The sequence below is a fragment of the Odontesthes bonariensis genome, chromosome 5, assembly GCF_027942865.1.
Source record: "Odontesthes bonariensis isolate fOdoBon6 chromosome 5, fOdoBon6.hap1, whole genome shotgun sequence".
Classification (NCBI taxonomy): domain Eukaryota; kingdom Metazoa; phylum Chordata; class Actinopteri; order Atheriniformes; family Atherinopsidae; genus Odontesthes; species Odontesthes bonariensis.
In genome coordinates, this window is record NC_134510.1 from 16,634,387 (window position 1) to 16,658,628 (window position 24,242).

The following is a 24,242-nucleotide window of genomic DNA, read 5'->3' on the forward strand; positions in this document are numbered from 1 at the left end:
TTTGGTATTTGTTTGGTATCCCCATTGTTAACACATAAAATTAACATTGTGTGGTTCACTATTCATATGTCACGATTTCATAGATATTCATCTGAATTTTGAAAGTCATAATCATCAATTACGTTGTGTGTTATTTTGATGTCTTTATATTGCAAGTCTATGTTATATCTTTAATATGCATATCTTAACAAAATGTGGTGTTTTCAGAATCACCGAGACAAATGTTCTATGAGACAGAGTAATGGAGAAATAAGAGTTTCTTTGTCTCATCCAGAAATCCCCACGCAAAACAGATCATCTTACACAGTTCAGGCATATCATTGGCTGAAAGAGTAGTGTAAGCTTACGTCACGCCCCGCCTCCGAGAGTCAAAACCCGGAGCCCGCGAAAAACACATCCCTCTTGCTTCTAGTTTTTGTTCCAGAAGAGTTCCAACCCAGAGTTTCAGAAGGAGATTTGAGCAGAGAACAGTTGCTCAGAGAGATTTGGAGATGGTTTGAGCAGAAGAGAAGAGCTCACCAGAGTTTGGGAGTTTTCCCATAATCTCAGGAGAGAGCGGAAGGACGTGAGGATGAGCGATGCAGAGGACGACCGGAGGAAGCCCTCCAGAACCCAGTGAGACCCCGGAGACGAGAAAGAAAGACCCGAACAAAGATAAGAACAGGATGAAGTTTTCCTACCAAGAAAACCAACTCCAAGCAACCTTTTATTAATCTTCTGTGAACTTAAGTTCACTTCATCAGAGAAGCAACGGACCCACTGACACTCAGAAGATTCGATCATCTAACCACAGCCCTCGGCACCATCGTTCCCGTTTCCCAGTGAAAGAAGCAACTGAGAAGTCCGCTAAAGTCAGCCACCACAACCAGGAAGGCCCAGAGAGCGGAAGAGAAATCCCCTCGGACCCCGCGTGGCCGCTGCCGTGTTCCGAGCTGACTAAGCAGAACTTCAGCACAGTAAGACCGACCCGTTTTCACCTTAAAGTGGGTTTGATGGATGTCTCGAGGCTTTCACAGAATGATACATTAATCCGAAATGTCAGTATTTAGCGTCAAATAGTCAGCCAACCTAAACTATTTGAATACATCCAGTATCTCCCCATTCCCCATATTTTATTTTCCATTCACTAAGTGTTTTATATAATCACCCATATTCAATGCATCTCCTGTTTGTTTTAAAGGTTCATGTTTTGGTCATATCATTTTAATAAATAGTTCATATATCTATATATATGTTATAATCACAGATTGTGTCGTATGCTTTCTTTACGTAATGTCTGTCCAACCAAACGAGAACTTCACGAAAGTAGCGAGATATGAGACTGATTATTAATTGATTATTAACTGATTATTAATTTAACATACCAGGATCGTAATATTTCAACAGTTTTCCTACCTGACTGTCACTTAAAGTAAATTATAGGTAGGTGGTGCCCTTAATTCGAGGTTTAAGATAAATCCTGATATTTGATATATATAATTGCCCCCGAGAACGCTACATGGGGTAGCCTGTAACTTTCGTTTAGACTGATTTAACTTGACACCCGCCAGATGAATGGGCTCCGCCTTGTTCCCCAAACATTCTCAGAAAGTTCAGCAGACATACACGCGGGTCTGGCGATAAATAAAAGTACCCTTAAAGGTAGGGTAGGAGATCCTGGATTTTGAGTCCAGCGAAGCTGCATTTTGAAAATACACAGGTAAAAAGTCCCAACCCTTTTCTTCACTTTCCCCCCGAAGGCACGCCTCTAGAGTACATGAACGTGCACGAGCACGAAGGTGTACGAGCGCTGTTCTGACAGCAAGCATCGATCGTTGCCGTATTTAGTATTTAGTATATGATAACTATACGTTTAATAATGCTAGGTGCTAGCCAAGCTGGCTCTAGTTTAGCTTCCTGCCAAGCTTCTGGACGCGTAATTCGTTCACGGAGCAGGGTACGCGCACAGGGAGAAGGAGGGGGAGGGAGGAGCAGATTGCAGTTTGATAGACGGCATCAGAATCCAATCATTGTGAACGGACCGTTCACAATGATTGGATACTGTTTTTCCTAGATTGTACGTTCTAGAGGCCACTAAAACTTTTCATATTAATGTCAAAACTTTTAATTAATTGGTTGCAATGGGGGTGTGACGAGTATTTCAAGCAATATGTAAAAAAATGTTCCAGAAAAAGATCCCCTACCCCGCCTTTAACATGATTCCCTTGGTCAAGTGAAAAATGGTTGATGAAATGTGCAGTTTATGAGCTCTAAATGAATAAAATAGCGTGAGTTTTATTGTGGTAGGATTTTGAAAGCCATAACTCCACTCAGTCCTTATCCATATCCAGGCAAAGTGGTAAATAATCCTTTTGGTTTATCCGCAATAAATGAGAGACTGGGAAAGTAGAGGTGGGTGTGTGTGGGTGGGTTTGGGGGGGGGGGGGGGGGGGGCAGCATTCAGAGAATTTTGTCCCGGGCCCAGCCAAACCTGTCAGCGGCCCTGGCCAGACGGAAACCACTCCTGAGTTAAAGGCACATGACAGCCTGCCTGGAGTTTGCCAAAAAGAACCTGAAAGAGAAACAAAATTCTCTGTTTTGATGAGAAAAAGATTAAACCCTTTTCCCTGAATTAGGAGAAGGTTCATCTTCCAACAGGACAACGACCCTAAGCACACAGCCAAGACAACAAAGCAGTGGCTGCAGAACAACTCTATGAATGTCATTGAGTGGCCCAGCCAGAGCCCACACTTGATTGATCAGAACCTGATTGAAGATCTCTGGAGAGATCTGAAAATGGCTGTGCACCAACGCTCCCTATCCAACCTGATGGAGCTCAAGAGGTTCTACAAAGAATAATGGGGGGAAACTGCCCAAAAAACAGGTGTGCCAAGCTTGTAGCATCATATTCAAAAATAACTGAGGCTGTAATTGCTTCCAAAGGTGCTTCGATAAAGTATTGAGCAAAGAATTGCAAAATTTTGGAATAAGGCTGCAACATAACAAAATGTGGAAAACGTGAAGCACTATGAATCATTTCTGGATGCACTGTATATATATATATATATATATATATATATATATATATATATATATATATATATATACATATACACACACACACACACACACACACACAAGTGTCCTAGTGAATGGTATGAGAAATGTTTAAATTGTTTCGTAACCTAGACAAGATTTTAAATAGGCACTATCCTGTATAAGAATAGATGCTTACCATTTCACCATTCAAGTGCTCTCCCTGCAAGCGTCGGGCACCATGATTTGAGCTATTTTGCTGTGATCCACAGATTTACTAGCTCTGTCATCACTATTTTTGTTTTTGTATCTCACTTTGCCACAGTTATGCAAACATCTCTGTGACTTTTCTCATCTCTGAGTTACATTAATAACACTCAAAACCTGTGTGCTCAGTTTAGTATGGGAGGTCCTCCAGCAGTCTAGGCCTATACAGCTAAAGGATGATTCAGGGTCCCACTAACTGAAGGCTCATCCTCCCACGTTACTTTTGGAAACTGTGTGAACCACGAGTAAGCCTGTAATCTGAGAGCAAAGATACAGAACTATAAGATCTTTAAGAAACTATGAAGCTTGGTCATTTAAATGTTGCCTGGCGACGCCATCCTACGTACTTCCGCCCAAAGATTTTGGCTCCGCACATAGTCTGGCCAAATCCCCCTACCTCGGTTCGCTCAGTGTTTTGCCAATCAGCAAACAGTTGCGAGTGGTGACGCAGAACTCACGCGCGGAGTCCATTGTAGTCCATATAATTGTAGTTCAACCGCAGCGGAAATAAACATGGCGACGGAAGAACGCTAGAAGTTATCCATGAAGTTGTCTCAACTCTGGAGAGCATTACACAATTAAAACAAGAGCAAGAGGAATGCCTCGTCAATTTTGTTAGTGGCAAGGATGTCGTAGCTCTCCTTCCAACTGGCTTTGGGAAAAGTTTGATTTATCAAATGGTACCGGTATAATGAAAGCGGATGTGGGAAGCGTGATTCGCGAGCAAGCATGAACCTCGGCGCATAACCAACGTCATTTCTAAACATTACTGATTGGTTAAGGGAACTCCGTTACTCCAATGAATTTAAGTTGCTGGGTAAGGTCCCGCCCTCCATGGAAACGGATTCCTCTTGGGTTTTCCCAGACTGTTTGACAACAGTCGGCTTTCGCCCAGGCTAATTTAAATGTGCTTAAAGCTTTAAATGTGAGGAGAAGAATTTTGAATTCTCTTTTGGATTTGACAAGGAGCAAAGCCAAAATTTGGAGAAATATGATCTCCTTGGTTAATTCTCATCAGAATTCTCAATGCAGCATTTTGGATCAGCTGGAGGCTTTTCAGGGAATTACTTGGAAAGCCTTACTGTAAGAAATTACAGTAGGCAAGGCAAGAGAAGGCAAGGCAAGTTTTTTTGTATAGCACAATTCAACCACAAGGCGATTCAAAGTGCTTTACAGAGACATTAAAACAGTAGAAATAAAAAGCATGATTTAAATTTTAAACAAAAAAGAGAGAAATAAGAACAATAGATATAATCAGTAGTTAAAATGTGATTAAGTTTTGAGCTTTATTCAAACGCAGCTGAAAATAGGTGTGTCTTCAACCTGGACTTAAATACACTGAGTGTTTCAGCTGATCTGAGGCTTTCTGGGACTTTGTTCCAGACATGTGGAGCATAGAAGCTGAATGCAGCTTGTCCATGTCTGGTTCTGACTCTGGGAACTGATAAAAGACCGGATCCAGATGACCTGAGGGGTCTGGAAGGTTTATACTGGGTCAGGAGGTCACTGATGTATTTTGTTCCTAGACCATTCAGAGCTTTATAGACCAGCATCAGAACTTTAAAGTCTATCCTCTGATGGACAGGCAGCCAGTGTAAAGACCTCAGAGCTGGACTGATGTGGTCCACTTTTTTGGTCTTAGTGAGGACTCGAGCAGCAGAGTTCTGAATGAGCTGCAGTTGTCTAACTGACTTTTTAGGTAGACTTGTAAAGATGCTGTTACAATAATCAAGCCTACTAAAGATGAATGCATGGACTAGTTTTTCCAGGTCCTGCTGACACATCAGATCCTTTAACCTAGACTTTGTTACTGCCTTAATTTGTTTTTCCAAATTTAGGTCTGAGTCCATATCTACACCCAGATTTGTGGCCTGGTTGGTAGTTTCTAGGTGTATAGATTGAAGTTCTGTGGTGACCTGTAATCGTTTCTCTTTGGCTCCAAAGACAATTACCTCAGTTTTGTTTTTGTTTAGCTGGAGAAAGTTGTTGCACATCCAGTCATTAATCTCCTCAATGCATTTACCAAGAGCCTGTACAGGGCTTCGGGTTCCTGGTGACATTGTAATATATATCTGCGTGTCATCTGCATAGCTATGGTAGTTTATTTTGTTGTTTTTTATAATCTGTGCCAGTGGGAGCATGTAGATGTTAAATAGAAGAGGTCCCAGGATGGAACCTTGGGGAACTCCACATGTGACTTGTGTGCTCAGATGTAAAGTTACCTATTGACACAAAGTACTTCCTGTTCTCTAAGTATGTTTTGAACCAGTTTAGTACAGTTCCGGAAAGACCCGCCCAGTTCTCCAGTCGTTTCAGTAATATATTGTGGTCAACTCTATCAAATGCAGCTCTGAGATCTAGTAAAACTAAGACCCTCTACACATCACACATCAGACTGCGCAGACAGAACATGATGGCGGTGTGGAGGGACAGGAGGGGGTGGGGCTGGGCACCGTTGCTTCGGCTGCTCTGCTAGGGGAGGGGCTCGGTGGCGAACCTTTGGCCGCTCTGGTGGGGGGTTTATGGGGGACAAAAAGGGATTGGGCTGGGGGGTAGATCTGAGCCCAGCGTTGACCCGTTCCATCATCTGCTTAGTGAATTTCAGGTGAGGGGAGGAGGGAGAAAGGGAGGGTGAGGAGCGCAATGACCTGTCAGGGCTTTGGGGGCCTGGGGAAGGTCCTGGTCCCTGGTCCTGGTCATTGGTGCTGTCGAGAGGGTTGGGGGCAAATAAGGACCCCTCTGCTTGCCTCTGATGTCTCTCCTTCCCGAAGCTCTTCCCGGGTGGGGGCAGATGGAGTTCCTCCTCAAGGTTTCTGCTGGGCTTTGTTTGTTCCTTTCTATGAGATAACTCCTCGTTTATCTCAGTCTTGGCACCGAGCACAGATGGATGACGTAGGAAGTAAAATAAGTTGGAGGTGAACAGTTTCACCCCTGTCTTGTTAAAATTAAATCCATTTGCCTTAAAAAGATGCCTGATTTCCCAATTTTTTTTTAATTATTAATGAAATCCACTGAGTGGTCAGCACATGCCGATAAAAGCCATTTATTCAGTGCCAACAACCTGCTGAATCTTTCCTCTCCTCCTCTGACGGGTGGTACAGGTCCACTGATGAATACAGCTGCATTCAGCGAGCTCTCTGCGTTTAATAATCCAATAAAGTCCCGTTTCAGAACCTCAGATTGTTGCTTGAAAACATCGTTTGACCCTATATGCAGAACGATGTTAGTCACAGTTGGTTATTCATCTGCAATTTCAGGAATTCTCTCCTTCATATCGTTGACCATATCCCTAGGAAAGCAGAGGACTTTAGTGTACTTACCTGCACATCCTTTGTACATCAGTCACCCACAATCAGAGTTTCAGGCCCAGCCTTTAGCTTCCCTATGGCCTTTTACTTTTTGACAGGTTTTCAGTCCTTGCCTTGCTGCTTTGGGATGGATGGTCATCCAATAGAGATCCAGAGTCCTTCGATAGTGGATCAAATCTATTCTGCAGTTTCACACTCGGTTGTTTTGGAAGTTTGTTGTTAACCTTCCCATTCACGGATGTCCAGTCCTGTTTCTACCCATGTACAGGGGTAGAAGAGCTCCTCTGTCTCGTGGGAAGTGAAGGCCAGTCGGTCTCATATATTTCAGCTCGCTGTGCCCTCCCTGTGATACGTCCTCCCACTTCCAGGAGACATGATTCACTTTTTTGGTTTTGCACCGAGATGGTTCCAGGGAGGATTATTATTTGATGATTTATTATAGTGCACAGAGTCTGCTTTCTTGGTCACGTTATCTGTGCTCCTTAGCTGTGTGTTAGCTTGCTCGTCTCCACTATTCTGAATCAATGGCAAGGTTGTTTCATTTCCACACAGTCCATTTACCTCCACATTTACTTCTAAGCGATGGATTTTTTTCTCCAGTACTGCAATCTTCTGCAGGAGGCTGTAGTAGTCATCTGTGTAGAAGGGAGGCATCTTGCTGCTAGTTAGCCTAATGTTTAGCACCTTTCCAGGCTATTTAGCTTTAGCTGAGTGCTAGGTGCCCGGACACTATAGATCAGGCTTCAGCTGTGTGTAGGCCATGCACACGGAGCGCTGAAGATAAAGAACTCTAAAAAATGTTGCTGTTTCTGTTAAAAAAACTTTAATCCCAGATATTTATAAGTGTCCAGAAGCTATCGCAGGTAGGTTCACATGGAAAAAAAAGAGGAAAAATCACGATAAAATCAATAAAATAAGAAAAGCAAGCAGAGAACAGATAGAGTAAGTGTCCGCTTACTCTATCTGTCCAATCTTGAAGTAAGAAATGCACGGACTAATTATTCAGCATAAAAAAAGTATCCCCATCGGTCCCTCTTCCTACCCTCTACTGAATGCCAAAGTATTTTTGTCTGTCTTTACACCTATGGTTGAGAGTATGAGTTGCATGAATGTGAGTTAGACTCCATTTTATATGTGTATATGTGCAGACCAGAGTTTACCAACACATTTGCCCTCTGCTTAATTCCAGCTCACTCCTGCAAGCAGCCACGGAGCCCAGCCAATGCTGACATCATGGGTCTAGACCTGCCTTCCTATGGCTACACCCTGGTGTACACCTGTCAGCCAGGTTTTTTCCTCTCTGGGGGTTCAGAGCACCGCGTGTGCCGCTCCGACAGCAGTTGGACTGGCAAGGTGCCGGTGTGCAGAGGTACGCTGTTGACAGAGGTCTGCAGGAGCTGATGTTCAAGTTGATAATGGAATAAGGGTTAAAATGTTCCTATGTTCCTTGGGAGGGTTTTAAATAAATAATGCAAGTAAGACTTGGACTTACTGCAAACTTGCTGTGTCACTGTATCATCAACCAGTTACTAAAGACATGTTAACTTTTATTTCTAAAAATAAAGACAAAGAAAGTTTATACTGGCAGCATGATAAAGATGAGCTGTGGTTTCTTTGGATACATCATTTAGCTGTTAAGCCTCGCTGTGTATCACTACATCTTTGTGACATGTATATTAATGTTTCTCCGCAGTTGGATCCAAATCACAAGAGAAAGCTGTCAAACCCGTTCCAGGGACACCGAGCCCTAAAATGAAAGGTAACGATCCAAATTTACAAGTTGCTCAACTAAAAGACACAGAAGTTGCCATTCCTCTAGACCGGGGATCTCAAAGTCCAGTCCTCGAGGGCCACTGTCCTGCAGGTTTTAGATGTTTCCCTGCCTCAACACATGTGACTCGGGTTAAATTTATCTCTTCAAAAGATTGTTTAGTTTTGCACAAACCAGCTCGTGAGGCATCGATCTGAATCAGGCTTGTTGAAGCAGGGAAACGTCACTCGCTGAAACATGTGGATATTTCACTCACGAAAGTTGGTGACTTTTTCACTGTTACACTACAATCAGTTCAAGTTGCGCAGCTTTCTCTCCCTGTCAGTATTTTTTGTGAAATTTTAATGAAGAACAAATCTGTATGTACCTTTACCAGAATCACAATTTGACTGTCTATTTCAGCTCAGTGCCAGCATTTTATAGTTTTGAAAAGGAATAGAATTAGCACAATGAAAATCATAGGACCCTGGTGTGTATCATTTAATTTATGGCTGTAATACAAACATAATTTGTTCTTTCACTCCTCTTTTGTCAAATCAAAATGTGGAACTTTGAGTAATCAACAGTGAGTGATTACTGGAAAAGAATAGCTAAATGTTATTGGTAATAGGATTATTACCAGAAAGTGTCGAGGGGCCCTGAAAGAAGCCAAATCTGCTTAATTAGGAATCATGAGTGCAGCATGGTAATTACATCTAAAAAGTGCCACACTGCATGCATATAAATGCTAATATTTATATAGTATTGATCATGTAGATATTCACAAAGCTCTAAATTTGCCTCAGATGTCAGAGAGTAGTGTAATGCAAATTAGGGACACTTCAAATATTTAAGTTTGCAGAAAGTTGCATTAATTGTTTCGTGTGGATAAAATTTTTATGGTTTCTATAGAAAATGTTGCCTAAAATTAAATGTTTGTTTTCATTACGCGATACAGGATTTTAGATGCAGGTTTCTTCATTGCATGTTTAAGTAGACCTTACAGGGCTGCTAGAATTGCCTTATGGATTCACTTGAATCGGTCTGCTTCAGTAAATACAGTCGGTAAAGACCTTTATAAAAAGCTTGATTAAAGAAAACTCACTTAGCCATGCAGACATCTGGCTTTTTAGTGGCACTAAGTCCCGCATCAAATGACACCCCAATAGTCACGGCGTGTCCGGCTCAGATCAGTGTTTACTCAGTACCCAGGTGCACTCATTAATTTTCCATGAGGATGCTGTGCTAAGGGCTGTAAGTCAGCAACACACATTTACTGACCGTAACGTCTCACATGGATGCTTTGAAACTGACAGCAACAACATCAAGACAAAGAGATAATAGATTGATAAATTTTATAGGACTGCAAGACAGCTAACAGCTCATTCTTTCCCAGTGTGTGATTCTATTGTCCATTTTCTAGTCAAAAATAACTAACTGGCCTAATCATCTCACAAAGTAGTGCTTCTGATAAAATGTGGTCAACCACAGCCTGTAGGTCAGCCTGCCGTCCGTTCATGTTGTGTAGCTTTCGTGCTTATTCCCTTGGAAGATGCATGGTACTTCGTTTTAGCCCCTCCGCTTGTTTTTGGTGTGTGTATCTGCTTTCAAAATACTTGTGTTCAAACAGGTACTTCTGGTGTAAAAACATTGTAATAATTACAAAAATATAAAGTCGATGTACCAGGAATATTTCTATGTTTTACAAACCTTTCAGCCGTATTCAGGATAGAGAAACTCAACTGTACAATGAAGAGTTTGTACTTTTTATTCCTTTTAGAATTATGTTGTATTTTTTCATCTTGATTATCACATGAATTAATTGGAGTTGCTATCAGCATCAGCAGCCACATTAATATTATGAGGCATCTACCCTTCTTTGCCTTGTAAATGGTAAGTGATTATTCTAACTGTGACTGAGCTTATGTTCTACCATTAACTACAAGCAGTCACATTTTCCTGCTCATAATTGACTCCTTATTTCCTAATAGATAATAACTAGCAGATAGTGGTTGAGCTGTATGAATCACTTCAAACTTATTTCAATAGTTCCACTGATTTCACCATGTCATTCTTGAATAATCTATTTCAAAATGTATTTTATTGTTATCTGAGATTGTCAAAGCATGTTAAGAATTTGATATCATTCAGTATGAATGAAGAAATTGATATCAGCTGCTAGATATACTTATTGTATTCAATATCTAGTTATCAATTTTGCCATGTGTATTCAGCTTGAATTAAAGACATATACCAGACGTGTGTCAAAAGAAACCAAAAATGTTTAGTTACCTTTGTTTTTATTGTATTTCTCTCATCTTTATTTTCCTGCAGTTCCTGACGATGTGTTTGCCCCTGATTTCATCTGGAAGGGCTCCTGTGATTATAAAGGCCAGAAGCAGCCAATGAGTTTGACAGTCACAAGCTTTAATGCCACAACCGGAAAAGTCAATGTGACTTTAACAGACAGCAGCGTGGAGTTTCTTCTCTCTGGTGAGCCATCTATAAATCATCTGTCTTCTATTTCCTGCCCCACACCTCCTGTCTCCTCCCCCATCACCTCTTTATGTCACTTCGTGTCAATCAGTCAATCACCAAAGGATCTCATGCATGAGACTGGAAATTAACTATTGGCTTGAAAGACGGATGAATTAGTCTGCACTGACTATCTGCCCACTCAAGGGTCACTAGTCTCTGCCACACCTCCCTCAGCGGTGTTCCCTTCTCTTGCTGTCTTTCTTTTTTCTCAGTTTTTCCTTTAATGTCTCTTTTTAGGTCTCTATTTTCCCCATTTGCATCACTTCTCTGTTGCCTCTTGTTCTGTACCTTGTAGGAGTCTACAAACGCCAGGAGGCACGGTTAATGCTCTTGCTTTATCAGATGAGAGCACTGGCCCACAGCTCCTTGAGCAGGATTACTGATGAGACCTGGGCAATGGACGGCTTTGTAAGTAAACAAGAGTCTAGCCTCCTTGCAAGAGTGAGCCTTAAAAAATAACCTAGAGCTGTTACTATATTTGATTTTATTTAGTTTTATTCTATTCATCATGTGTGACAGACACAAGTATTACAGGCAGCTGAACTACAACTATAAGGAAGCTAAAAATAAGTCTTCCCTGGACTGAAATACTGCAAAGGTCTCTCATGTTTGTTTTGATCATATTTGGAGTGAAGTAAGGCAAAAAATCAGGATGCATGACAATAAATAGTGACAGCAAGCAGGTATATATTCATGCTTTGCATTCATTAAAAGCATCAGTTGTTCCACACATACTTCAGCTTTCCTATTTGTGCAATTTGTTGAATAAGCTCTGACACAAACCTGACATCTGAGAGACCTGGAACATCTGCAGAACAGTTTTAGTCAGTGGAACTGAAGTTCCTTTTCTATCACAAACTTCAAGGTCCACTTCATACCAGCCTGTGACAGGTGATTGCACACGGCTGAGCTATTGATAGCATACTGCACAGCTTCTGTTGTGGGATAGAATTTTTAAAAAAGCAAAGCTTTTATTTTTGATTGGAGCATGAAAGATTGTGTTGACTGTCGCACTAAATACAATATATCTGTCATTTTTGATGTATTGTGGAATAGAAGCGCCGCCCTCAATTGCTAGTAAAAAAAATACTGTCTACATATACAATTGAAAAAAACAGTGTTTATCCAGCTCTTTTTTTTGTTTGTTTCCGCTAGGTTTCAGCTGAACCCGAGGGTGGAAGCTATGTGTTCCAAGGCTTTATACAGGGCAAAGACTACGGACAGTTTGGACTTCAGCGACTTGGTAAGCATCTTTTGAAACCCTAAAATCCCATTGCCTATGCTCACTCATTCCCTCATCCTCCATTTTTCAATGTACAGAATGATGTATATTAGTTTGACCCCATATTATGCTCATGTGGAAGTTCTTAATTTTACATTAGTAGGTGTGCTAGAATAAGTTGACATTCTTCAATGTTCTAAAAACTTGTTTTTCACTCTGTTCATTGAAGTAGCATGTCATCACTTTCTAGAAACCCTCAGTTTTAGCCCCTCTATCTTTGAAGTATGGTTAGAGTAGCAATAAATGTTTGTTCTAATCTAGAATCAATGTTTAAAACAATCACCAAATACATCAAATTGTGTTGCAAAATCATAAGAAAATGAGCAGTGTTCTCTGATATGAGAGGCTTGGAAGTCCGCTGAGGATGCTGATTGACAGCTTTCAGAGCAGCTAAAATATACTATGCTAACTGGGCAAACCAACCAACCAGCTTGCATATAAAATCACAAATTTACACTGTTGAAATTAAATATTTCTTTCACTGTTTAGCTGTACACTTAGTTACAAGAATATTGATATAACCGCACAAGTGAATCTACACCCGTCAGCAGACGGTTACAGCCAATGATGTGATGGCATTTTTTTCTGTGTAGCTCATTTCATTCCAGGAAAATTTTCTTTATTTTGATTTTATTAACATATCGGTAAGAGAAAATAAAACATAGTTACAGTCAACAAGATAATAAATAAGAGAATATGATTCAATTAAGCATACATCTAGTGTACATCAGACATAACACATGACAGTACAACTCAAAAACAAATTCAGGTACATCTATGTGTAGCAAACTTTACAGAAAATCACAGCACACAGAGTGTGTACTGTTCACATAATTGACAGTCTGTTGAAAAAGGAAAGTTTTAAGTTTTGTTTGTACATATACAGTCATAACATAACCTGACATCACCAAGCAATTTGTTCCAGAGTGCAGGACATCTGTAACAAAAAGCTACCTCAGTCAACTCGGTTTTAATTGTGGGTATGACTGTGAAACCTTCATCTCATGACCTCAGCGGTCTGATTGGTTTTTACACAGTGAGAAAGGTCAGAGGTGTACTGCTAGATTTTACCGTTGGGTTTTTTTTGGACTATTTGGAAGATTTTTAAAGTGATTCTCTATTTCACAAGTAACCAGTGAAGGGACTTCAGTACTGGAATTATATGTTTAAATTTCCATGTTCATGTAAGAAATGAACTGAAGAAGAGTCATCCTACTGATTGTTTGGATAATCATGCAAAGTGTTAAACCTCCTTCATATGAATGCAAGGAACAATTTCTCAGTCGGATTGAAACAAAATATCTGACTTCTGATATATTTTTACAAGTTAAATGAAGCAGCTCTGGTGATTTTGGAAATGCGATTTGCAAGACTGAGATTAGTATCAAAGATTTCTGACTTGCTCAATGTGTTTCAGAGACGATGATTACAGGTTTGCACAAATATTCCCTCTCTGACTTTGTTGACCAAAAATGAGTATCTCAGTTTTGTGTTTATTCAGGTCTAAAATGCTTGTTGACATAAAACAATTTATATACAGTAAAGATTTGCATCAAATGTCAGTGGGATAGGGGATAAGCTAGCAACAGATAAGTTCACTCACCAGCTACTGATCACCAGTAGTGTCAGTTAATATGTTATTTCCCTGCTGTCTCATGTGAAAGTTTGCAAAACAATGTCAAAGTCAAACTTATTTGTATAGCACATTTCATGTACAAAACAATTCAAAGTGCTTTACATAAAATAAAAGCATTGCAGCAGGGAGTGTAAGAAGCATTAAAAATCCATAAAAGAATATAAAGAGAAACAAATACAATAATTAAAATGATTAGAACAAGCAACAGTCTAGATAAGTTCAAAGATACCGTGCAGATTTCATGCATAGACACATGAGAAAAGAAATGTTTTTAACCTGGATTTAAAAATGTCTACATTTAGTGAAAGTTTCATCTCCACTGGCAGTTTGTTCCACTTGTTTGCAGCATAACAGCTAAATGCTGCTTCTCCATGTTTAGTCTGGACTGGACTAGCGTAAACTGATGTGTAAAAGGATCTTTGCAGAGGCAGGTGTGGGTGGTGATCTTCACCTCTCCATCAGTGTAGCTCATTACAATCAATGCACTGAGCATGATTACATCAACCACAGGTCTCTGAGCACTTCCAGTCCCTGAAAAACAGCAGTATAAGCTCTTCAACTTGACCTTTCAATCCACCAAGAACAACTCTGGTTCTTGCGGAGCCCACTTTTACAGTGTCACATTGAACCTTGCCTGTCACAAAATGAATTAATTTCTTCTCTATCTTGATATTAATTTCTAAGTAATGTAGATAAGAAGCCCCAATTATTTCACCCAGAGAATTATCCACTTGTGTGATGAAGGCAGAATGGTTAGCTAGCTAATTATCAGATGCAAAGCTACATGGTATAGTTAGCTATTTAGATATTAATTCTCTCTAGATTTGATCATTTATAGTGTGAGTGGTGGGGTTTGTATTAATACAAGATTCTCTGTCTGACTGAGACGACTCTCCACAATACAGTATAACCTGGGGTTTTAAATTAAAATTACACAGCCTTTGGTAATTATGGTAATGATAAAATGGAGGCATTTTATCATTCCTTGTTCTAGATCTACCAGACTAGCCAGACATTTTGTATGACAAGAGGATGCAGACATCTCAGACCCATCATGTGCAGAAAAAGCTGTAAGAGAGATGAGCAAAAATCCCAGAGGCATATGTTGTCTTGACCAATGACCAATGAAATCATGATATATGACATCATAACTGCGTTAGAAACACTGGCTACTGGCAGCGTTAATGTTTGAGTTCCAGCTGTATTATAGTATTCTTTGTCTTAGACATTGGTCACCGTGTTTAATTAGGTTATAAGAGTCCTAAGTCCGGGCAAGCCAGTCATTTCTTGCATTACCTATTTTCTGTATTGACCCCTGAATCCAAATTTGATCCTACTGGCATTACATAAGTGTTTTATTTAAAGTTGAAAAAAACAGCACGTGTCAAATTTATTTACCATATTTTTTCATCTACAAACTGAGACCAAAGTGGGTCCCAGGTTTCCTTCTGCAAATGCTTGTTCTTACTCTGGAAATTGTGTTTCATGATAACTCATGCAGAATACATACTTTTGTAGTGTATTGTTCTTAGTACCTAATATGCACTATTTCTCATTCAGCCACTTCCATACATTGCAGTGCATTTATCCCCTTCAGATTATTTTACCTAATTTTTTTGTGCTTTTCATCACTGCTGTAATCATCACATCATTGTCCTCGACCTTATCGCACTCACAGTGATGATTATCAGCATGATAATGGCATATTTATCTGGTGGCTGCTGCGTCTGACTTGTCTACATTATGATTTTCGACATCATCATCATCATCACCACCATCATCATCATCATCATCTTTATCGCCAGCAGATATGTACAGTGTCTTTTTAACTCGATTTGAAGTAAATACACCACACATTGACTGTTGGTCATTCTTTAGATAAATGTAATGTGCTTGTCTTTCCTTAGGTTTGAGTGTAAGAGAGAATGTAACACTCACTGACCCTGAAACCAACGGCTCCACCAACAGCAGCTCTGTTGCCGTCGCTATCCTCGTGCCTTTCTTTGCTCTCATAATTGCAGGACTTGGTTTTTATCTCTACAAGCAGAGGTATGGCATGTCTGTCTGTACGCTTATTTTTTTGCTTTTCATTCCACATCTGAAAAAGCTAAAAAGGTTTTTAAAATCCCAGATGTATGCATATCTGAAGAGGTGTAGCCAAAGCAAATTTATATCAAGATGAGGTAGATGATACGGGATGGCCAACTTCTGTAGCCTGCTGTGATGCAGTTAGTCTGCATACTGGATAGAGTAGCTTGCATGCGAGATACTTCAAAGCATGATGTAATGTTAGTCGGTGTATTACCATCCAAACTGAATTACGCGGGGATATATATCAGACCATCTAATGAGGACTACTTTGAAACCGTATGTATTGTGCTTTAGGTTCATATGCATTTGTATTGCATTGTTCTGTGTGGAGATTAATGCGTTTTGTCTTCTCTGAACACTGCATACATGCAGAGTCTGTGACATGTAAATTTTGCACTCATTATGTTAGTTACCAGTGAAATGGCAGTGGGCTCCTATGACTGCTCTTTTCAACAGTAATTACCACCCAGCCTCATTTACCCTTTGCAGCTGTTCACACAAAGAAAATGGAAACATGTTTATGTGATTGGAAGCAGTAGAGGTAATTGGAATCTTCCACTAACATGCAACCTCCTTTTTTTTCCCCCATAGAAAAGCAGATGAGGCGCAGTATACAGGATGTTCCGTCCATGAGAACAACAATGGACAGGCCACATTTGAGAATCCCATGTACAACACGAACACTAAAGCTTCTGAAGGGAAAGTCGTCCGCTTCGACCCCAATCTCAACACTATCTGCACCATGGTTTGATGTCCACTCAGTATGAGAAAAAGACCTCTTCACATGAAGAATACAATTTATCCTTTTTTCTTCACTTGAATATATATATATATATATAAATAAATAAAAATGGTTTCTCAGCTTCTGATGACACAGCAAAGAGAGATTTACTCAACAACATAAAGCACACTTTCAGCAACAATTAAGGTACTTTCAGTCTATATCGTACACATGGTAAAAGATGAAAGAGGGAGGATGGGTATAGGACTCCACACCTTTTTGGATCTTCCCATTGTCCGGTGAAGAGAAATGTCTTTGCACTCTGTGAGTGTAAGCTCTTTGCCTAAAAGAGCCTCTGGCATATAGATAAAATGAGAAAAATGATAAAAAGGAGTATTTTATGCTCTGCAGTATAAATATCGAGGGGTTATTTCACAATGCCAAATAAAAAATGTAATGTTTTTCTTTTCAAAGACACAGCCCAGATCTGGAAATCGTCTCGTCCTTTTTTCTTTTTCCCTTTCTTTTTTTGCTTTAGTCTTAGTCTTGATGATTTTTTTTTTTTCATTTTTGTAGAATAGAAGCTTCTCAACTGTGAATTGATCAATGTGATCTACTTTCTGTTTTTCAAGCAGTAGGATGTGTAAAAGGAGCTAAAGTAGCAGAAAAGAAACTGCCTGTCTTTGAATCATGTCTGTGCTGTAGTCTGTTCAAAGTTTTACGGTCAATTATACCTCTTAATTGGACGGTACCTCTTACTGATGAGATATATGACCAGGGATTTTAACTACTGAGGTGCAGTACAGTTTTTTTAGTGCCACGGGGAATGCTAGGGCTTTTATTGTTACAGTGCAGGTTCTCTGACAAATACAGAGTGCATCCCCAGAAATATAGTCTACATTATGTTTATTCCAGTGTATTGGTGGTGTGGGGGCACATTTGCTGATTTTAAAAAAAAAAAAAAAAAAAAAAAACTAAATTATGTTTAAGTCTATTTCCATATTATTGCTTTTTCCATTTTTCAGCTCAGAAATGTTTTGTTTCATAAGTAAACCAAATTTGAAGGGAATAACCCCAGCCCACGAGTCTGTATATATCAAGAATCTCAAGGTAGGAGTTCCTTGCTTGATTTTTAACAAGGTTAGTTTCAAGGCAAAGCTGAAAATATTTACAGTGCAAACTGGCCAGGTTTCCCAAAAGTTTATACAGGTCTGGATGTTGGTAAAGTGAGTCGGCTGAGGTGGGATGAAGCATACCATCTAGTTTTATGCTAATAAAAATGTTGATATGCATCTGCCTTATTTCAAATCTCAAAGAAAGAATAAGTACAACCACTACATCAAGTCTGGTTTTCACAAACCAAGTGTTTGATGTTCTCTACTTCTTTTGGGAAACCGTGCCTTAGATGGGAAATTCTTGATCCATGCTCCTACTCTTAGATGCTTGATGAATACATGGCCTTGGCCTATTTCGTTAACTCCCTCTGATACAAATAGTCATTTCCATGTCTCACACAGCCATCAGCTTCTGCCAATAAAAAGGGACAGTATACATGAAAGAATTTGCACACTTTAACATGAGCCGTTGCCATTCAAGCCAGTTTTGTTTTAAACTGAAAAATGAATATGACACTGTCACCACATTACTACATCATTGCAGTGCCTTGAATTCCGTACAGGCATATGTTTGAAAGGAGAACACTTACTGCATTAGTAAAACTGCACACCAATGTAAGTTATCTGCACAGTTTGCAATGATTTAGCAGAGTGATGTCAGATGGTTTATCTATGGAGAGGAAGTGAAAATCAGCCCATAGTTTCATACCTGTGCATGTTGGCAAAAAGTGATTCAGTTTAGCAATTGCTGCTATTGTACTTTGTACCACTATGTTAACTCCTGTCATTGCTATTCCATTTTGTACATTTATACAGTTTTGAGACTTGATGGCACTCTTTGACAAGATGTCTTGTGCTATCAATATGTAATATATTTTGCGAGTTCACATTTCTTATGAATGAGAAAAGAAATGCATCTGGTACGAGCAGTAAGTCAGTCTTACATCCAGACTCCAGAATAGAGTAGAATGCTTTTAAACAGGCCACACAATTGTTATCACATTCAAGAACCCGTGTATATGAATATGTACATATTACAAAACTTTTGTAAAGAGATATATTTTTTATGCAGATAAAGCATTTGTAAGTTATTGAATATGTTGTGTAAAATTTCACATGTAAATGTCAAGTAAGAGCAAACAAATTTTGTATTTTTTTCCTTATCAACATGTATAAATCATTAATTTATATATAAAATATAAAATCCTTAACTTGTGTTGCTTGTCTTATTTAAAAAAAAAAACGATTGTCCTGCAGTTTGCTGTCGTCCTTTATATTTAAGGAAAGTTTACTGTGTTAAAACAGAGAAGTGGCAACATTTAGCTAAAAGTAACACTAATGGTGTCTTTGTCCAGGCTACTGAGCAGCTCTTTAAAGACTTGCAATGTAATCTGGTTATTAGTCCATGTTAACAGTAACGGCAGTTCAGTCTAAAGCATTACAGTGAGCAGAGTCGGCTTGACTTTCCATCCTCTGCACCTCACACATTCAAGAGCAAACAAAATGCTATATTTGTTAGTTAAAGCTGTCTGTCTCCAGGGAGATGAGTCTCATTTTGTGCGCCTCTGTGCTTACAAAGAGCTGAAATTTACTCAAGAAACGGCACTAAAATTAAATGACATTCCAGTGTACTTTACCTTGTATGCAATATTTATTTCAACTTTTTTATTTTTTTATTTTTTTCAAGTATTACAGTTGAATAATTGTAATGATGATGTAATGGATTGCTGCAGAACTAGCCTGGGTGCCAGCCGAACTTAGCCCCGCCCATAAAAGATTTGGTCGGGAAGTTCGGTCTGGCTCTGCTCAGTTGGGAAATCATTATGGCCGACCAAGAATTGGTCGGACTGATCAGATTGCCAGGGCGGGCTTTATACGATGATGGACAGATGATCAACAGGGACATTATCGACTACGTCACTAAAGAGCTGAACACGGCTGCCGCTGGAGAGCTAGGGTGTGTAGATTCTGCCATCGAGTCTGTTCTACAGGATCTCCACATTGCATTCATTTTGAAAGACGAACAGAGAAACGTGATAAAGGCTTTTATCGATAGAAAATATGTTTTTGCCGTCCTTCCTACAACAAGTGTGTGTTGCTTAATCTACGTCACATACTACGTTGCTCTGATTGGTTATAGGTCTATCCAATTGAGCGAAGAGGCATTTTTTCTCCTGGTTCGGTTGAAACATGCCCCATACCCAAATCTCTATTGAGCGGTATCAGACTCACATTCTGACTAGAATCGTGAGTATGACGTAGTCAGGCTACTGCAGAACAGCACTGTCTGAAAAGTTCAAGTCATCATAAACTGAATTATAAAGAGAAAACTGAGAAAATAGTTTTTTTTGCCATAAGTTTGTGACAGTCTGGATTGAATTTGTGGATATGTGCCACAGAGGTGTTTATCATTATGAAGGTCACAGTCAAGACCTTCATTCCATTATCATTATGTAATGGACATTATGCAATTATTATGCTAATTGCTGTAATCATAGTTGGGAGGATCAATGATGGAGTGTGAAAGGAATAACAAAACATGGTGTGAAAAAGACCATAATTGTCAAGCACTTGAATGTTAGGAACTAGTTTGATTTCAGGCTCAAGTTAAACATATACTTTAATGTCTAAGCCCAGGACATGTGTATGCATTAGTCAGTAGGATTTCGTACCGGTGTTACTCAGAAGCTCCACCAAGCAGAATTTGCCGAAAGTGGCGATGATGTAATGTAAGCTGGTCGGAAAACTCAGGGTATTTTCTCAGCATATGTGTATGCTCACTGTAATACCACACTGACTTGGCCACCATTTGTCCATAGAACAGTACACTGCTTCATTAGTGCTCCTGTTTTTGTATCAGAGAATCGTCTAAGGAGCCTCTGTTGTGCTCAGTGGCAGTTTTTTTGCTGCAGTTTTTGCACCATGTCATCTCTTGCAAATGCTCAGTTTAGATCTGGTGATTGAGCAGGTTTGTGCTGTAAGCTGATTTCACTGCCCTGTTCATGGAGGCATTTGTGGTCTTCTGGCATGGGCATGTGACTGGTAGAGAAAATCAGTTTGCTGGGGTGCACATGCGGCTACAATAAAAGGATGTTCCTGGCTGCCTCTGATGTTCAGATACCCTGTGGCGCTCCTCCACTCTCATCAAGGGGCTGGATGTGTACTGTGAAATCATGCCTCACAACACTGCCAGCCACCCAATGTTGACACATTACATCATGGATGAAAATGTGATTTTATACATAACACTGGGTTTCTCGCAACAGGACTTCTTGCTAATAATGACTGAGCAATGATGATAGAATCCTCAAACAGATATTTTGCATGGAATAACATCTTGTGTTTACAGTGAGAAACACGAGTCAGTGAATTTGTTGGTTTTCCTCCCCAGCGCGTATCAAAGCCTAATGAGTTGTGTGAGCTTTCAAGGATCTTTTGGCTCTAATGTGCTGGACTGTCAGTTGACAAACTAGCCACTTTCTTGCTGTATATTTCAGTCTTTCACTAATGAGCCATTTTCTACGACTCTCACCAGTCAGACGTCCTCAGGGTGGTGAGCTGTTTATCATGCAGATGGGAAGCTGTATAGAAAAGAAAACCCCAAGGAACTATCAATCATAACTTGCTACTAATGCAAGTGAATTGCTCAGAGATTTAAAGGGGAAAGATTCCCTTTTTAATTTGCACAGCATTTACACGTGTACATTCAGGATCAAACCCCAAAAAAAATTGATATAGGTTATTTAATGGACACAAATTCCTAATGGGTCATGGAATACGCAGCAACATTTTCACCACAAACAACAATAAAAGTTATGCAAGTCATGTCGTATAAAATAATTAAAGGGTCGGTGAGAGTGTGTCAGAAAGTTGAGTTGTATAATTTGATATACTCTTTTTAATCTTAAACTGGATGAATAATGTAAGTCCCTTCATTACCGTTTCAGTTAAATGAATTTTTAACCCCAAGTTAAATTGCAAGGGCCCTGGGAAATAACCTGCAGTGGACTGTGGAAGTCTTGAGTTGGTATAAATTGAAGGATGTTAAACTGAGGTCAACAAGCACAATAAGTTCCATCATTAAAGCAACTGCGGGGGTGTGTGTGCCTGGCTAGTGGGGCAGGATTGCTGTTGTGTTGCTTGAGCATATGGGGGATTTTTGGAGATACCTACAAGATGATTAATAGTAATGCAGCTCTCCTCATAAATTATGAGAAGGATGCATAATGTAATGTAATCTTGCTTCTTAATCCCTAAAATCACCAGGATATCAGGTATTGAAGTGAAATAATCTTAATATAGATGAATATGTATTGTTGGACACTAATGTTAAAGAGTGTAGCAAAAAGCATGGTTTCTGCTTGAAAAGAGTAAGATGGAGTAGTGTGACAGCTTGATTAATATTTATAATCTTGCCCAGAGTAAGAAGGGAGGATATCATTGTCTCAAAGAACTCAAAGAAAGTCATTGTCACTTACCAAGAAACTGTTGCCCCCCCAAAAACTTGTTTTTTTGTTTGTTTTTTTACATATCAGCTCTATTCTTTCTTTTTCTTTATCTTAGTTGACTGAGCATGCTCGCGACCGAGAATACAGATCTTCTCCTCTACCTTATCAGTCACCCCAGTTTACTAATTCTAGAAGAATTTACTGTGAACATCTTTGAGCCGTGTCTGTCTCGTATTTTTTCTCAGTGCCTCTAATTACGAACTCGCCAAGTTATTTCATCTTGTTGCTGTAACTGTCTCTTTATCGATATTTAAAGTTCTTCATGAACCAAAATTGAATGTGAACTAATCTTATGAATTATAGCCGTGGCACCCCCGAAGGTACACCCTGTTCATGTCACAACCCCTATACTGTCAACGCAAATGACATTTCGAAAGGTTGCTTTCATAACCACTGAATCACACCGACAGTTGAGACAGTTACAATAAATATAATTAATCGTATGTGGGCTTTTTCACACTGCTTCAAAGTCATATCGACCAGTCATATCTTCTGCAATTGCATATTGATGATACACATTAAATTGTCAAACAATATAGAGTTTGAAGTTCTACACTAAATGACTGATCAGATGATGACAACGATAACAATGTGTTGAACAATAGCCCTTTTAAAAGCCAGCAACTTTAACTGGCGATGTTGAAACATTGTGTGTTGAAAATAAATGCATCCCACCTGCTCATATGTTTTTGTCCACCTTTTCCTGGATGTGCACGTCAGAAAATACATGGAAGGGATTACATAGCCTTGAGCCTTAGAAAGCTGACCTTGATACACTGAACTGTCCCTGTGAGAACACCAAATCTCCTCCCGGCACATGACAATTTCAATCTTGCTGCTCACGGGGTGTCCAACTTAATAGCCCCCCTGTCTTCACCAATTAATTGCAGAAATGATCTTAATTAACGTCTAATGCCTCGTGACACACTCCCGAAGGGAGCAGATTCAGTCTGACGTGGGGAAAAAAGCTAATGCACACAAGAGATTTGTCTTTTTCTCATTCTGAGAAAAAGATGCTTTCCAGTCACTTCTTTCACATACGGAACTCTTAGCTGCAGAAAATCACTTCTCCCACGAGGCAAATCCTTCAGACATCATATTGAAAGTTGATAATGTACTTCTTGCATGAAGGATAGGCACCAAAAGAAAGGAGATGAGCAGCTTTAAAAATCATGTTGTTTTTTGTCATTTCATCAGCTCTAAAACGATCACGATTGTCAACGAAAAGAAGGACTACCCCACACAAGATTCAGCCCCCTCCCCAAAGTAATATTCAGAGAAAAGAAAAGCCACAACAGAACAGAAGAGCCTGCTTTTGATCATTCCAGCTTGTGAGGGAATAATTTGACTTCATAATTAACAAAGCGTGTAAAGCATTTTTCTCTAAGGTCCTGAACAACAGCACAGCATTTCTGCTCTCTTTTGTTTTGTTTTGGCTTTTCTTCAATTTTTTTTCACACAGTAACAGACACAGGCTGCACACATGTCCCTCTGGCTTTATGTGGGGCTCTGAAAGGGAGTTCTAATGACAAATCATGAAACTAATTGCATACACAGTCAGCCTGGCTTGACTGGGATTTTAAGTGCTGCACTCATACAGTTGCATAAGGATGGAGAAGGAAAACTCCAGTCGTGAGCAATGAATTAATACTTGACATTTAATCTTGTCAATGAAAAATTTTGGCTTCATATGCAACCTCTCAGTTAGGCACTGTAGCATAAATCATCAAAAGGTGACATTTTGGATCTGTTGTCAGGTATGCTCTGCAGGTAGTGCAGCTCATTTTACCATATAACTAAAGGGGAGGGGGGAACGTTCCAAAAACAATGCAATCTAAGCTTATGAGTGAGCCAATTTGTCCTGCACAGAATAATTACATAGCTTCCAGTTGACGTTAATGTGTCGGTGTTGCCTGCAGCAAATTCTGAAAGAGGACAGCTTAAGTTGTCTGTTAAACAGCCCACAGAGAAAACTCGTGGCAGTTCATGGGATTAGTGTCAACTAAAAGAC

General features: G+C 39.6%; 1 protein-coding gene across 4 annotated transcripts in view; it reads left to right on the forward strand.

Annotated features, from left to right (window-relative positions):
• The window catches only part of LOC142379793 (CUB and sushi domain-containing protein 3-like), a 284,354-nt gene extending 265,420 nt beyond the window's left edge, over window positions 1-18,934 (forward strand). For 3 of the 4 annotated variants that reach the window (XM_075465063.1, XM_075465065.1, XM_075465064.1), the window contains exons 64-70: window positions 7,780-7,959; window positions 8,284-8,349; window positions 10,675-10,833; window positions 11,174-11,286; window positions 12,034-12,121; window positions 15,704-15,845; window positions 16,479-18,934. In XM_075465063.1, the coding sequence (XP_075321178.1) occupies window positions 7,780-7,959; window positions 8,284-8,349; window positions 10,675-10,833; window positions 11,174-11,286; window positions 12,034-12,121; window positions 15,704-15,845; window positions 16,479-16,638 (908 nt within the window). In that variant the 3' untranslated portion in view covers window positions 16,639-18,934. Of the gene's footprint in view, window positions 1-7,779; window positions 7,960-8,283; window positions 8,350-10,674; window positions 10,834-11,173; window positions 11,287-12,033; window positions 12,122-15,474; window positions 15,565-15,703; window positions 15,846-16,478 lie in introns of those variants that run through there. The other variant, XM_075465066.1, reaches the window with a different exon arrangement.
• Window positions 18,935-24,242: the final 5,308 nt, after the last annotated feature.